The 15,004-nt window shown below is 40.3% G+C and overlaps 1 protein-coding gene across 1 annotated transcript in view; it reads right to left on the bottom strand.

The window, feature by feature from the left end:
- TLL2 (tolloid like 2) overlaps positions 1-15,004 on the bottom strand; it is a 144,508-nt gene that overhangs the window by 40,548 nt on the left and 88,956 nt on the right. Inside the window, exons 3-5 of the mRNA XM_075841504.1 lie at positions 5,269-5,343; positions 1,412-1,558; positions 690-807 (exon numbers count right to left, since the gene is read on the bottom strand). Coding sequence (XP_075697619.1) covers positions 690-807; positions 1,412-1,558; positions 5,269-5,343 — 340 coding nt within the window. The remainder of the gene's footprint in view (positions 1-689; positions 808-1,411; positions 1,559-5,268; positions 5,344-15,004) is intronic.

Raw genomic sequence — 15,004 nt, 5'->3', positions numbered from 1 at the left:
TGCCGCCAGACTCCTTACCTGGACTCCTTTCAGTAAGTTCTAACTTACCATACTAATTATTTCCTAAACGCCTGTTTTAAAGGTTGGCACGTTTGGGACACTAAACTACCAGAATGCCGTTATGCAGCTGGAGTTTAGCGGCTCCAAACGTCCGACAGGTTTCCTTTAAGGCCATGTTCACATGTTGTGGATTCTGTACGTTTTTTATGCCCCATTCACATGCTCCAGAGGAAAAAAAAACAAAACTGTAATCGTTATATATCTTTACTTCATCTTTATATCCAAAGCAGGGTCATTATTTACGTGGATTCTGCACTTAAAAAGCACAGATTCACTTCATTGCGATTCAAAAAAGCTAACCCACATGCAAATCTGCAGCAGAGATCAGCTGCGGGTTTCCACAAAGCTACACAGCAAATTTGTCTAATGAAAATTCTGACCGTGTGAATATTACAGTAAAGACATTCCACCGGCCATTCCTTATTGATCAATGTTTGGGGGTGGGAGGGGGGGGGGGATACTGGTATGTTCTGATAGTAAAGATGAAAAAGATCTTTGTTATTCTACCCATGACCTTAAGCAGTATTACAAAAATGGAAAAAAAACTTTTTGTACTAAGTTTTGCAATTTATTTGTATAAAATGCACGAAGATTTTAGACCTTCTGTAACTTTCAGCCCTTATACTTACCCACACGTTCTGTAAGTAAAGACAATATAACTTTCCTCATCCGTTCTTTCTATAAAGGTTACGCAGGTATATCTTTCCCAGTGTCTCATAGCTTGTTTAAATATTGCTCTCTGGTGGCCTGTAAAATAAAACCATTAAAACAAGTGAACCTCAAGTGTAACAATAGAAGAAATATAAATTTTGACCCTTAGTAAAAGTGACACGAGGGTAAAGTGCGTGCTAGGTGAGACGCTGCAAACGCCTCACAATAACAATGTAGCTTTATGTAGAATTAAGCACGTATTGATTGTATTTTTCTCTTGGCAAAAAATATCTTTTATCAAAAAAATCAATGTCATATAGATCACACACAGAGAATAAATATGAATATCACCCAATGTGTTTAAAGTCCATGATGTATCCAGATAGATTCTTCCCGGTGATTTTATAGTTCGTTTGCACAGACTTCACATGGAGGAAAGATTGGCGACTTACTATGCCAGGCGTATTAACACCATAGTGTAAGACCATAAAAGAAAAAACACTCAATATTGATTTGCAATTTTATCCTTGGCTTACCTGTACGGCCATTTCTACTTTTCAAAAATGTTCATGAGACCCATGACGTTCACACAACAATTTTAGTAATTTATGTACATGAAATTGCCATGATATAAATGCTTATGGGATTCGAACTAACTTCAGGACACAACAAAATTTTCAAGATGTCAATATACACAAACCAGTAAAGTTGCCTTGTATTATATAAGGTATGATTCCGCCAGGCCATATTCGTTCCGTCCTTGAGGTTGCAGCTCTGCGGACTCGTTCCCCATGTGGTTGAGGACTTTCAGTAGTGGATTGATTTGCAGTCACAGCACCCAAGCTACCTTGTGGAGAAAGTTGGAACAAAGTTTAAGTATTCCAGTAAATGCTAACCCACAACTATCAACATTGAAAAATGGTTTTGCAAGACCTAGAACTGTCAATTAGATCTGGATATTTTTTTATTTGAATCAACATCTGTATTAAAGGGGTTATCCGACTTGTTAAAACATTTTTCTAAACAGCTGCAAATGCCCCCCAAAAAATAATATTTAGTACTCACCCATTCTTTCCCCGAGTGATCCAGCCCTGGCGCTCCGGCAGTCCTCCTGGTGCTTGATACATGCTTTCAAAACATGACTGCTGAAGCCAGAGACCTCAACTGTTACATCCTGTATACCTGGCATCATGGCACCCATCACTCAGCGGTCATACCCGGAATAAGGCACGTGACCACTGAGGCCTTTAATTGGCTGTAGCAGTCACATGCTGGCCACATATAAACGAATACCCCAAGGACCAGCGGGAAAGTCAGTGCTGGATTGCCAAGGAAAAGAATAGGCAAGTACTGATATTTTTTTTCTTTTAGGACATTTGCAGTTTTTAAAAAATGTTTAACTAAAATCTGATAACCCATTTAAGTTTTAGCGGAGATTGAAAATGGTCATGATTCCATCCACTAACTTTTCCAAACTAATCCATGAAATCAAACACGGTGAAGTAAACATATTTTTGAGGCGTAGATGAATACGGTTGACTCTACCGAATATTAAGAATACCGTTTTGGGAGCAGTAAATGTTTAAAGGCTTTTAAATATTGATCAATATAAACTTTTACAACTTAGGGTGGCTTTACATGCTTCCATAATGTGTACAATTCGACAATTTTTTAACTAATTTCGATAGTGGATTACATTCATCTGAACGTGTAAAGACTCGCAGATAACTACTAGAAGTCCCACTCTTGAGGAGTGCCATTTTATTCACAAAGTGTTGACAGGCGGGTAAACAGTAATTTCTATTCCTTTTCAACAATCACGGGCAACGAATAGAGGAATTACCTAATGCTAGCTATTGTTTGGAAACGACACCCCTCAAGGTACTTATTAAAGGGTGTTCTGAGCATTTTCACCCCACAGGTCTTTTCCATAAATGACTGCGCTGCAGATGGTGCAAAGTAAAAATTGCAATTTTCCTAGATATGCCATTTCAGTGGAAAATATGTCGTGCCCAGCTTGTACCACTGGAGATACCCCAAAAATGGTTAAAAGGGTTCATCCGGGTATGGTTATGCCATATATGTGGAAGTAAACAGCTGTTTGGGCATACTGTAGGGCTCAGTAAGGAGGCAGCGCCATTTGGAATTTGAAGCGTAATTTTGTTTGGGAGTAGCTTTGTTTGAAACTTTACTGGTATTTTAGTTTATAATGTGGGGTTACATGCAATCTGTGCAGAGTAGATCAGGGTCATAGTCAGGTGGTATAATAATGGGGTAAAAAAATAAATATTAAATAATCCATAGATATTTGTTACGCTGTGAAGAAATCCTTTATACACAGGCCAGTGTCGCACTGATAAATGGTGTCGTTTCTTATCCCCCTTTTGGTCCACACTCTGCACCTTTGCAGTTTGGGGAATTTTGTTGGGAAACTTTTGTCCTGCTATAATACGGGCACACTAGATTCCAGCAGATATGTTTGGGCCCTACCCTTCCTGGTTCCCTAATTTTAGGGCCTCTTGAACCAGAAGAAATGTTCCCCTCAGGCCTGCATATTTTTCTTTCCTAATGTATTGTAGCCTTAACTTATTTTATTTTCTCATAGACATAGTGGTATTAGGTCTGTTTTTTTGCGGGACGAGCTGTAGTTCTTATTTGTACAATTTTGGGTTGCATCCGACGTTTGAAACACTTTTTATCCTATTTTTTGGAAGGCAAGGTAACCAAAAAACAGCAATTCTGGCATAGTTTTCTAGTTATTTTTTTTTTTTTTTACAACGTTCATGATGCGTTATAAATTACATGTTAACTTTATGCCGGCAATACCAAATTTATAGAACTTTTTTTTAAGTTTTACAACTTTTTGAACAATAAAATTACTTTTGTAAAAAGAATGTATTTTCTGTCACTATGTTGTGAGAACCACAACATTTTAAGGTTTTCCTAGATGGAGCTGTTTGAGGGCTTTTTTTAGAAGAGCTATAGTTTTTATAGGTACCATTTTTTGGATACATGCGACTTTCTGATCACTTTTTATTTACATTTTTCGAACGCAGAGTGACCAAAAAACAACAATTCCAGCATTGTTTTATTTATTTTTTTCAGTCATTCACCGTACGGGATAAATAACATAATATTTTCTATAGATCAGGCCGTTACGGATGCATCGATACCAAATATGTATGGTTTATTTATTTAGCTCACACGAGTTGTTTAGCTGCTTCATTCTAGCGACTGGTTGGGGTCTCAGTGCTCGGACCCCCACCAATCCAAACTTCTGACATATCACTATGACATGGCAGAAGTTCGTCAAACGTTTAGCTACACTTTAAGGGGTCAATGGCGGGGATCGGAGCTAACCTCGGTCCCCGCCATTACAGCATTGTGTCAGCTGTAACATACAGCTGACAACCGGGGATGCTGGTACGGTCTCAGCTTCTGAGCCCGTGCCATCTATTTGTCGTATGTTTACGGCAATTTGCAGGAAGCACTGGCTTCCCATGACGTATCCATATGACAAATGTCGGGAAGGGGTTAAAGAGGCTCTGTCACCAGATTTTGCAACCCCTATCTGCTATTGCAGCAGATCGGCGCTGCAATGTAGATTACAGTAACGTTTTTATTTTTAAAAAACGAGCATTTTTGGCCAAGTTATGACCATTTTCGTATTTATGCAAATGAGGCTTGCAAAAGTACAACTGGGCGTGTTGAAAAGTAAAAGTACAACTGGGCGTGTATTATGTGCGTACATCGGGGCGTGTTTACTACTTTTACTAGCTGGCCGTTCTGATGAGAAGTATCATCCACTTCCCTTCAGAACGCCCAGCTTCTGGCAGTGCAGATCTGTGACGTCACTCACAGGTCCTGCATCGGGTCGGCACCAGAGGCTACAGTTGATTCTGCAGCAGCATCAGCATTTGCAGGTAAGTAGCTACATCGACTTACCTGCAAACGCTGATGCTGCTGCAGAATCATCTGTAGCCAGCCTCTGGTGCCGACACGATGCAGGACCTGTGAGTGACGTCACAGCGTGATCTCTGGAGAACACGGCTGTGTCTGCACTGCCAGAAGCTGGGCGTTCTGAAGAGAAGTGGATGATACTTCTATACACAACGCCCAGCTAGTAAAAGTAGTAAACACGCCCCGATGTACGCACATAATACACGCCCAGTTGTACTTTTACTTTTCAACACGCCCAGTTGTACTTTTGCAAGCCTCATTTGCATAAATACGAAAATGGTCATAACTTGGCCAAAAATGCTCGTTTTTTAAAAATAAAAACGTTACTGTAATCTACATTGCAGCGCCTATCTGCTGCAATAGCAGATAGGGGTTGCAAAATCTGGTGACAGAGCCTCTTTAAACAGCGTATTCTCATCATAGCTTTCATAAAATACAGTAACATACAATGGTCAAATTGTGAATGCTGTAACATTATTAACAAGGAATAAGTGGAGTTATACCTTCATACAAAATGAACCGTAAAATTTGTCAAAACTGTTTATAAAAAAAATAAGTAAAAAGATACCCAAAGGTCTGGGTGGGGTACCACATTACCCTTTATAACTGTTTGAGATGTTAGATTTGATGATGTCATATTCAAAGGTGAAGTAAAATTGTCAAGTGGGTCATCTAGAAGACAAAATAAAAAGCTTTATTAGTAATAATTCAACTATTTGTATTCGGAAATGTATTAAACACTAGATAAGAGCTTTTCAGTACCAATATAGGACATAAATATTGAGAACTATTATAATTTCTACTGAAGTTGGAGCATCACAATTTCATTTAATTTGCCTGCTCTGACCCTAAGGATATAGTTTTCCAACTACAGGTGTTCTGCACATGTTGCCTTTCCAAGTTCATCAATGCACATCTAAGCTAGAGAGTTAATAGTTTAATGCAAAGATTTGCTATATCAAAATGTATAAAGGAAGATAAATGTTCACCAAACTAATAATTTTGCTGAAAAGGTCTTCTCATTTCTTGCGAATTATTCTAGGAGCATCACATCATTGTTCGGATGGTAACCCTGGCCCTACAAAACCTGCTTCTATAGCCAAATCTACCAACGCGGATAGAATCCAGTTGTGTAGAGAAACATACCAAGAATTTCAGACAATTAGAACACTTCAATATTGTATAAGAATATTTTACAAAACGTGAAAAACAAAATACTTCTTTCGTCAGGAAATCCAAGGATGATATTCTCTGCTCATATACTGCTAACTAGACCATGGCGGCAGTGAATAGAAGTTCCAAAAATGTCTTACCATTGGAGAAAGTAATATACCTGCAGCCACCTCTACATGCTCTCTCATTAGGAGACTTTTCCGCTCCGCCTTCTCTACATTAACACGGCTTAGAAACCCATAAAATCACATCGGAGCCAAATTGTGTCCTATTATGAAGCTAGAATTGCCTTTGAGAGAAAGGAAAGCTGAAGACCCTAAAAAAAAGGACCTTAAAATATGAAAGAAAAGCTTACTAAAAACCCATTCCCTTATGAAATGGTCATGTTTTATAGTTTAGCCTTGGGAGTAGCTCTATCCAAATTATTTTCATTGACACCAATCTAACTAGTGAAATGTCGGCCGATTTCTGTGATTAGAATAAATAAAACCCACTGAACAATTTCTTGGCCAATGGTATTGTTCCAGTTTCTTGTGCCGACTGTTCATGGAGTGGTCACATAGCCTGCAATGAGTAAGTATACCCAATACAAAAACGGAGGTGGACCCTTCTATTATCTACCAAGTAAAAGTTATAAGACTTGAGAAACTGCCAATGGCAATTTAAGCGTCAAGAAAGACATTATACAGCACTGGAATGTGTTACACAACTTCTATATTATGTTATGAAAAATAATACGCTTAGCTAAAAGGGTAAGGCTGGATTCACACGAGCACATTATGTCCGTAATGGACGGACGTATTTCGGCCGCAAATCCCGGACCGAAAACACTGCAGGGAGCCGGGTTCTTAGCATCATACTTCTGTACGATGCTAGGAGTCCCTGCCTCTCCGTGGAACTACTGTCCCGTACTGAAAACATTATTCCCGTACGGGACAGTTGTCCGTCAGCGAGGCAGGGACTCCTAGCATCGTACATAAGTATGATGCTAGGAGCCCGGCTCCCTGCAGTGTGTTCGGTCCGGGACTTGCGGCCGAAATACGTCCGTCCATTACGGACTTAATGTGCTCGTGTGAATTCGGCCTTAGCCACCAGTGCATTTTATGATGGTCTCCAGACATCTGAGCTACCCATACACTTAAGATAGCTGTTGGCCAACACCTTTTCTTCCTGACTCAGCAGAGTGTGCATGTGTATTCAATGGTTAGAAGGCAAAAAGCCACTGCCAACCGCCTTTGCCAGTTTTTATCTCATACGTGAACAAAAAAAAAAAAAAGATTGGTTATGTTGAATTCCATCATGCCACCTGAATCTTCTTTCCCCCTTGACATCTGCTATAGGGGGAAGTCAGGACAGTCCAATACACATCAAATAATCGTCCGATCCAGATAAGATCGTCAGGTATAGCTAAACAACATCTAATGTATATGGCTATCTTTAGTGCTTATAATTCCCAATGTATTGTTGACAAATGATGGTATTTGCCATCTTGGCAATTCGAATAGACCAGATAATGACTAGATGACTGTTTTGCTTGATTTATAAAATGTTTTGGATTAATATGAAATATAGTGTAGAACTTCTAAACCTGTTCTCAGCCTAAAGCTGGCCCTACACATGAAATAGCTGCCCCAAAAAAAACCACTTATTTAGCCAACAGCAATTTCTCCCAACCAGCTGAGCATGCATGTTTTTTTCAACAATCAGAGGGCAATAAGCCGCAACCAGACCCATCCTGCAGCGGCTCATCTCCCGCAGGAACAAAGGTTTCGGCAGGTTGAAAGCAAACATTCATTACCCTCCTTACACTGCTATTGGAGAGCAGTCGAGAGGTCCCCATAAATCAGATTTTAGCCAATCCCACCGAAATCGGCAAAGTTTAGCCAACTTATTTTTTTGGCCAGGTCTACTACAAAACGGGTGACATAATGAGGTCACTAACATATCAGATTTACAAATTCTCATACTTTGTACCATTCTGGCAGCTTTAGCTATAATCAAGTCCAGTTTTATGACGTAAATTCAAAGTTTGATTTGGAACCCCCACTGCATTTTTTTGTACTTGATCCTCTAAAATGTAGGTGGCATGCATGATGAACACCATTAGCCTGGCTTAGATCAAAGATGTATACATATATATACCATTATGATTTAATCTGTTTACCATATACATTTTTGCATTAAGCATCTGATCATTACACACGTACGGATATAAGAAGGATGTTGCATTTATCAAAGACAGTAAATTTGCATTACACAAAAAAAAAAAGAAAAGAAAATACATAAAATCGTATCTATAGATAAACCTATTTTTTTTTATTAATATAAATCAAGCAAATCGCATTGTTGTTCGAAAAATTACACAGTCAATTAAAAATGTTTTGCATGTATCAAATTGTGACATAAAATGAACGGAGAGATTGAATTGCAAATTACCCCGTAGTGCACATTGCAAGCCTGACCTTTGTGCTATTGTCTTAACAGGCAGAAAAGATCTTTTCAGGCCTGCAGTTACATTCTTTCCCAGGGACCAGATTAAACTCTTCGGCTGGCAAACAGCTCGGAACAGATACTTAGCAATGATTAAATGTTTGGGGGTTTTAATCAGCATTGAAACTCTACAATATTTATTTCTGGTACCGATTGAGTGTACGGTTCTCTTTCGGGCATACTTTTCTTTCTTTTATTCTAAAAAAAATAAAAAACAAATATTCCTTCTATTAATCATAGTAATGGCCCAGACCTTGATTAAGATGGGTATGAGCTTCTGCTTCAAGTTACGGTTGGCAATCCACTTACTTTGCTGGACATAGTTCCCGAATGTCTTTATCAGAATCCAACACCATGAGAGCCGAGGCAAACAAGCTGACGGAGCAGGCTACAGTGGAAGACATTTATTTCATATTTTATGTGCCTTGTGTATATACAGAAGGCTTCGTTCACATCTGCATTGTGCCTTCCGTTCTAGCGAATCAGTCAGAGGACCGCTAGAACGGAAGTAAACTTTTCAGTCAAAAACCCCATTGATTTCAATAGGTTTTGTTTTTGCATCAGTTGCGCTCAGTTAGGCTCCGTTCCGTCAGGTTTCTGAAGCAATAGTCTGCTGCGCAATTGTTTCCGTCAAAAATTACAGAAACCTGTTGGAAAGGACTTTACTGTTTTTTTTTTTTACATTGAAGTCAATGGTTGACAGATACAAATGGATACGCCATCCGTTTGTATCAGTTATGCATTACGTTTAACAGATCAGTTTTTTCTGCTCATGCACAGACTAAGGCCGGATTCACACGAGCGTGTTTTGTGCGCACAGAAAACGCAGTGTTTTGCGCGCGCAAAAGGTCCGCAAAAGCTCCGTATCATCAAAATATGATGCGTGGCTGCGTGATTATCATTATGACACTCTGTTTTTATGTTTGTAAGCACGTGGTGCTTTTCTGTTTTCATTCATAGCTTTGACTACTGTAGCGCGCATCACACGGAAGTGCGTCCGTGTGCGGTTTTCACGCAGTATTAGTGTGCGTGCAGAGCGAAACACGGCCAAATATAGGACATGTCGTGCGTTTCACGCAGCGGACATACGCTGCGTGAAAATCACGGACAGTCTGAACGGCCCCATTGACTAACATAGGTCCGTGCGACGCACGTGAAAAACACGCGCGTAGCACGGACATATTATACGTTCGTCTGAATAAGCCCTAAAAATGAAAGCAAAAAAGATGCAAAGATAAAAACGTAGCCGTTAAAAACGAAGTATTAGGCTTCGTTCACATCTGCGCCAGGGTCCAGTTCAGACGTTCCGTCGGAGCTTCCTGTCGGAACGGGACCCTGATGGTGACAGATCCGGTGCCAATGATTTCCGTTTGTCAATGTTGTGCAAGAGTTCCGTCGTTTTGGCGGAATGAATAGCGCAGTCGACTACAGTATATATATCATCAAAACGAAGGAACCCTTACACAACAGGGACAAACGGAAATCATTGGCACCGGATCAGTCAACATTGAAATGAATTGTGATGAATGGAAACCTATGGTTTCCGTTCATGGGTTCCCCTGACGGAAAGCTCCAACAGAATCCATGAACGGAGTCCCAACGCAGATGTAAACAAAGCCTAAATCAGATGCCACAATGCAGATGTGAACGAAGCCTTAGCCACATCTTGTTTAGTCATTTTTATTATTCAAACTAGAACTTGTGAACTAGCGGCCAATAGATTCTAAGTATACAGTATGTTCAGACATGGTGGATGTATTGCCAGATTTTACATCCAGATTTTACCTTGTGCATTGTAGAGGACCTAAAATCCACACAGATGTTTTCTGCCACATACTTTGCTGCAGGTTTTTTATGCAGACTCCGCACCAAAAAATAAAAATAAAAAAATGAGCAACAACATGGTCTTAAAAAGGTTGTCCATGCGGGGGGCGGTTTTTCATACTGATGACCCATCCACAAGATAGGTCATCAGTATATGATCGGTGGGGGTCCAATACCCGAACCACGGACGGATCAGCTGTTCCGGTGCCCAGAGGGAGCTGGAAGCTGTGCAGCGGTCGGTGCCGGAAGCTGATGGCTCCGGTTATAGTATAGCGGTCATGCTGCAGCTCTGCTCCTATTCAAGTGAATAGGAACAGAGTTGCAGTAACCCAGCACGGCCGCTATACTATAACCGGAGCCATCAGCTTCCGGCACCGACCACTGCATAGATTCCAGCGTCCGGAAGCAGACGGAACGGCTAATCGGTGCGGGTGTCTGACCCCCACTGATTAGTATGAGAAGCTGCCCCCTGCCTGTACAATTCCTTTAATTAGACCGATCAGCCATAAAATTAAAGGCCATGTAAACTTTTTTTTTTTTAACTAAAACAGTGTATTAAAGTGTTTTGCGCAACTTTGTAATAGGTTTTATGGAATATTAAAATATTTTTACTTTTTCCAGATACAGCTTCTTTGTATCCTGGATACATAGAAGCTATATTGTGCGCCGAGACCGGAATCTGTGAGGTCAGCGGGATGGACTGCTTTGGTGACCGTGGGTCAGGAAGAAGCCAGACAAGGCTAAACTCAGGGTCGGGCTGAAGAGGCTTGGCGTGCGATGTGGAGATTTTAAATATTTATGAGCACTTTTTACTTTATTCCATATACTTGCAAGGTAACGAAAGTACAGAAAGATTTTATACAACACTGCAGTCTGCGCTAGGTTTGTCTGCTTTTATCCTCTGCAGCGCCACTTTATGGGAAACCATGAAGTAGAAAAATCAAGTGTATTCTAAAACTTCATTTACCACATCTAACCTCCTTGATATTGGGGATTGTGATTTTTTTTCTTCCTGGAGACAGAGTGTTGAATTTTTATCCGGGCTATACAGTGTCTTTTGACCTTGACCACGGACTACCTAATAATAAAAATAACGATTCAAATAGTGTCAAGTTATTTACCGAAACTTGAAACGGAGGGGGGAAAAAAACCAAGAAGAAGCAAAACTAGCAAGATGAGAACAAGTATAACAATGTGACAAAGTGAGAATAGACCCTGCTTGTAACAATGGGGGGGGGAGTAACAGAATCAGTACATAGTGCTAATTTTGTCCATTGGAACAGCCCCTTGTTTTGGCACTGAGAAACCAGACAGTCTCTCACTACTTTGTTTGATGTTCTGCTGATAAGGGTTGTACTTTTTGCTTCTGACGTGCATTTATTATGGTCTTCGTTGCAAACCTGGCTTTGACTGATGACTTGAGATACTGCAGTCTTACAGCTCCTACAGCTAGGATAGGCATACCAGTCCCTGAGTGCTACTCCAGAATGTCCTACGCCTTGCCCGATAGCTCCTCTGCTTTCTACAGCTTTTCTCATTCCCCATGTTGCTTTTAGTCACTGTCTACAATCGGACTAATTTTGCTTTGCAGAAGTCTTTAGTATGAATCCTAATTGGTGGCAGTCGACGTTCCTAAGAGTAGGTGACTGCACTTTGGAAGTATTAGTGCAGTCTGTTCCCTTACCCTGCCAGGATTTGGTCATGTTGCCTGAGATGGGCTTCTCTAAACACAGATCACACAGTATGCCAAAAACTCAGTGACTGACTGCCCTTTAAGCAATGAGACTCCCAGCTTTCTGCATGTGAAGTACCGGCTGAGAATAATTCCTGTCTCACAACTCAATTTTAATTCAGTTTTTGAGCAAAAGCCGGGGATGGAAACAAAACCGATAAGATGTGTAAAATTGGCCATACACATTGTACAAAATGTATCCGAACCCGCCGACTATCGAATGTCTATGGGGGCCACTCAACTCTCCCCTAACAGCAGATAGATTGTTCCAACGTGCCCGATATTTTATTCCTACGTGAGATAAACTGCTGCCAGAGTGGTCTGGCCGTGGCTAATGCCCCTCTACCAATGGAAATATACATGCACACTTTGCTGACGGTGCATGTTTATGGGGGAGTTGGGAGAAATAACTGTATGGCCACCTTTCGTCCTTCCTTTTGTATACACTTACAGCTATGGCACAAAATAACTGCATGAACACTTAATGGGTGAATCCAGCCTGACTGTGCCAATGGCAGTACTAGCCAACAGCACAGAAAAAGGAGCAGTCTGCCCAATCAGCTCCAGGGAGAATTTTACCAACCACACGGATCATCAATGTAAAATGAAGTATATTTTAGATTTTCAATTTTGCATTGAAACATGTAATTGTTCTAAAAGGGGAAGTACATTTGGACATGAGGGACCTGATGCCAAGAAGCAATGCTTGAATAAAAGCACAAATTGCCTTTACCTTAATCTCTGACACTTGTCATATACACAGGATATGCCATGAATGTCCGATAGATGCAGGTCTATAACGGTGTCCCCTGAACCCTATCCGATCGTCTACCACTGTGCTCCAGCCACTGAGTAACAAGGTGGCCGGGTTTTTCAAAAATACCCGGACGTGTTTTTCTCTTCTGTCTCTGGAACTTCTAAAAAAAAAAAACGTTACTCTTATCTCCATTGCAGCGCCGATCTGCTGCAATAGGAGATAGGGGTTGCAAAATCTGGTGACAGAGCCTCTTTAACGCATTAAATACAGTGTCAAGAAACTCTCACTTGACTTTTTTATTGGCTTCTGTTGTGTGATATCACGCTGCAGCAAGTTATCAGAGTCAGAGTAAAGATGTAGCTAAGTTTATTTTGTTTCCGCAATGCTCATACACTTCTATGGGCGAACCGCAAAAAAATTAGGAAAACCAGGCCACCACGTAACTCAGTGGCTAGAGCCCAGCAAAACGGCAGAGGATAAAACAAGGGTCAGCGGGTCAGATTCTAGAGATACATGTGAGTCCCAAAGGTGGGATCCAAACCTGTCCAACATTTATGGCATATATTTGGATATGCCATAAAATGTCCCAGTTGGGAATACCACTTTAAAAGACAATCCCTTGTTAAACAGAAGTAGGCGTAGCTAACTGCTCCAGGTCCAGCTGTTCTGACTCCTGCAGTAGTATTACATGGCATTAAAAATGAATGGCAAACCATGTTACACATTCATGGGATAAGTCCACCAGAATGGGAACCACCTCTACAGAGCAGATCTCCATGCTGGTTTGGGATCCCCCCTCTTTGACATCCATATGCAATACAAACATTTTCTCCTTAAAAATATTGAGAATATCAGGAATGTCCTTTAATCTAATTGTCCAGAAATTTTCCTAATCTGGAATTTGTTTGAAAAACCATTACAATAAAAAAAAATAATAATAATGTTCGAAAGATTTTAGTTCTACTTTAACTGAATTTGAGAATTATAGTTTAATAGCCTCAATTTTGTATATATTTTTTTTGCAAGATATATAATTCTAGGCGATCATACTAGCAGCATGTAACCACAGACTCCACCATATTAACTGCAAACACTGGCTGGTCATACAAACTTGTAAAAAGGTGATGACATGGATTTGTGGAGGTTTTGCTCTGAACTAACCCAATTAAATTCTATATGAGGCTATGTTAAGCCCCAGTGGTTAGGATTAAAAGATAGTGTTGTCGGAATGGTTAAAAGTAATATAACTTTTCATCAGCTTCGAATTTGCTTTATCTAAACCTAAAAAGTCATTATTTTAATCAGATGAATCATAAAAGTCTCCTAGTTTCCTGGAATATTGCATAAATAAGAAAGCCAAGATTAACTCTTTGGACCCATTTAGGTTAACTTATTGAGCACAACAAACACATTTTCAAAAAGGGAATTTATAGTCAGAGTACATCATGTTTTTAAACAAAATGTTCAAGAATTTTTTGTTTGGCTTTTCTTTTACTCGTTTTACTTAAATTGTGAACTTTTGCCGTTTTTCCAATGGTCACTAAAAGCACGCACGCACGCGCACACACACACATACACACACTTTGTGCCACGCAGACTAGATGCTCCTAGTAGGTTCAGCCTGGCATAACTAGAAGTTGGAGTTCTAATTAGGGTCAGACGGTGATGAGAGCTGGCCATAGACAAGACAAAGCTATTTGGCCAGCTCTGCCGACAACACCATAAACGTTCCTACCTGGGTTGGCTGAATGGGTATGTTATTTTTACGAGGCCGGACAAGTGGTTGCCATACAACTTTAGCTCCTCTTATTTTGAAGGAAATGAAATAACATTGGTTGGGTTGAAATCCAAGAGAGATGTTTGTTACAATAGTAACTAGCAATAGTAGACAAAAAATAAAAATGGACACCAATGAAGGAGTTATAGAATGCAGAATGTCCCAGAATTTTTATTACTTAGGGTTTATTCAAGAGGTGCATCAAACCGCAGTTTATTGCCACAATGGCTGCAAAATTGCACCCAACCTTTTTTTTTACTTTGATTAACATGGGTCGTGTAAACGAGAGCTGATTAAGGAGACTGCTCATTGATCGGCGCTAGTTTGCGCCTTTCACAAGGAGCAATGCATGGGGCGAGGGAACGTCACTACGATCACTCGTCCCCATGCATTTCTATCATGTCTGCAGCACGTCTCCCTCTGGTGCCGACAACGACAATATTTTATACTGTTTACACAGAGCAATGATCGGGAATGAGCGTTCATATGAACGCTCTTTTGACCGATAATTGGCCTGTGTAAAAGGGCATTTATGGTATGACCATTCACATCCTATTTAATCAGGTATCTTTGCGATCCG

This window comes from Rhinoderma darwinii, chromosome 11, assembly GCF_050947455.1.
Source record: "Rhinoderma darwinii isolate aRhiDar2 chromosome 11, aRhiDar2.hap1, whole genome shotgun sequence".
Classification (NCBI taxonomy): Eukaryota; Metazoa; Chordata; class Amphibia; order Anura; family Rhinodermatidae; genus Rhinoderma; species Rhinoderma darwinii.
The sequence above is the reverse complement of the archived record's forward strand: the minus strand, read 5'-3'. Positions and strand labels throughout refer to the sequence as shown.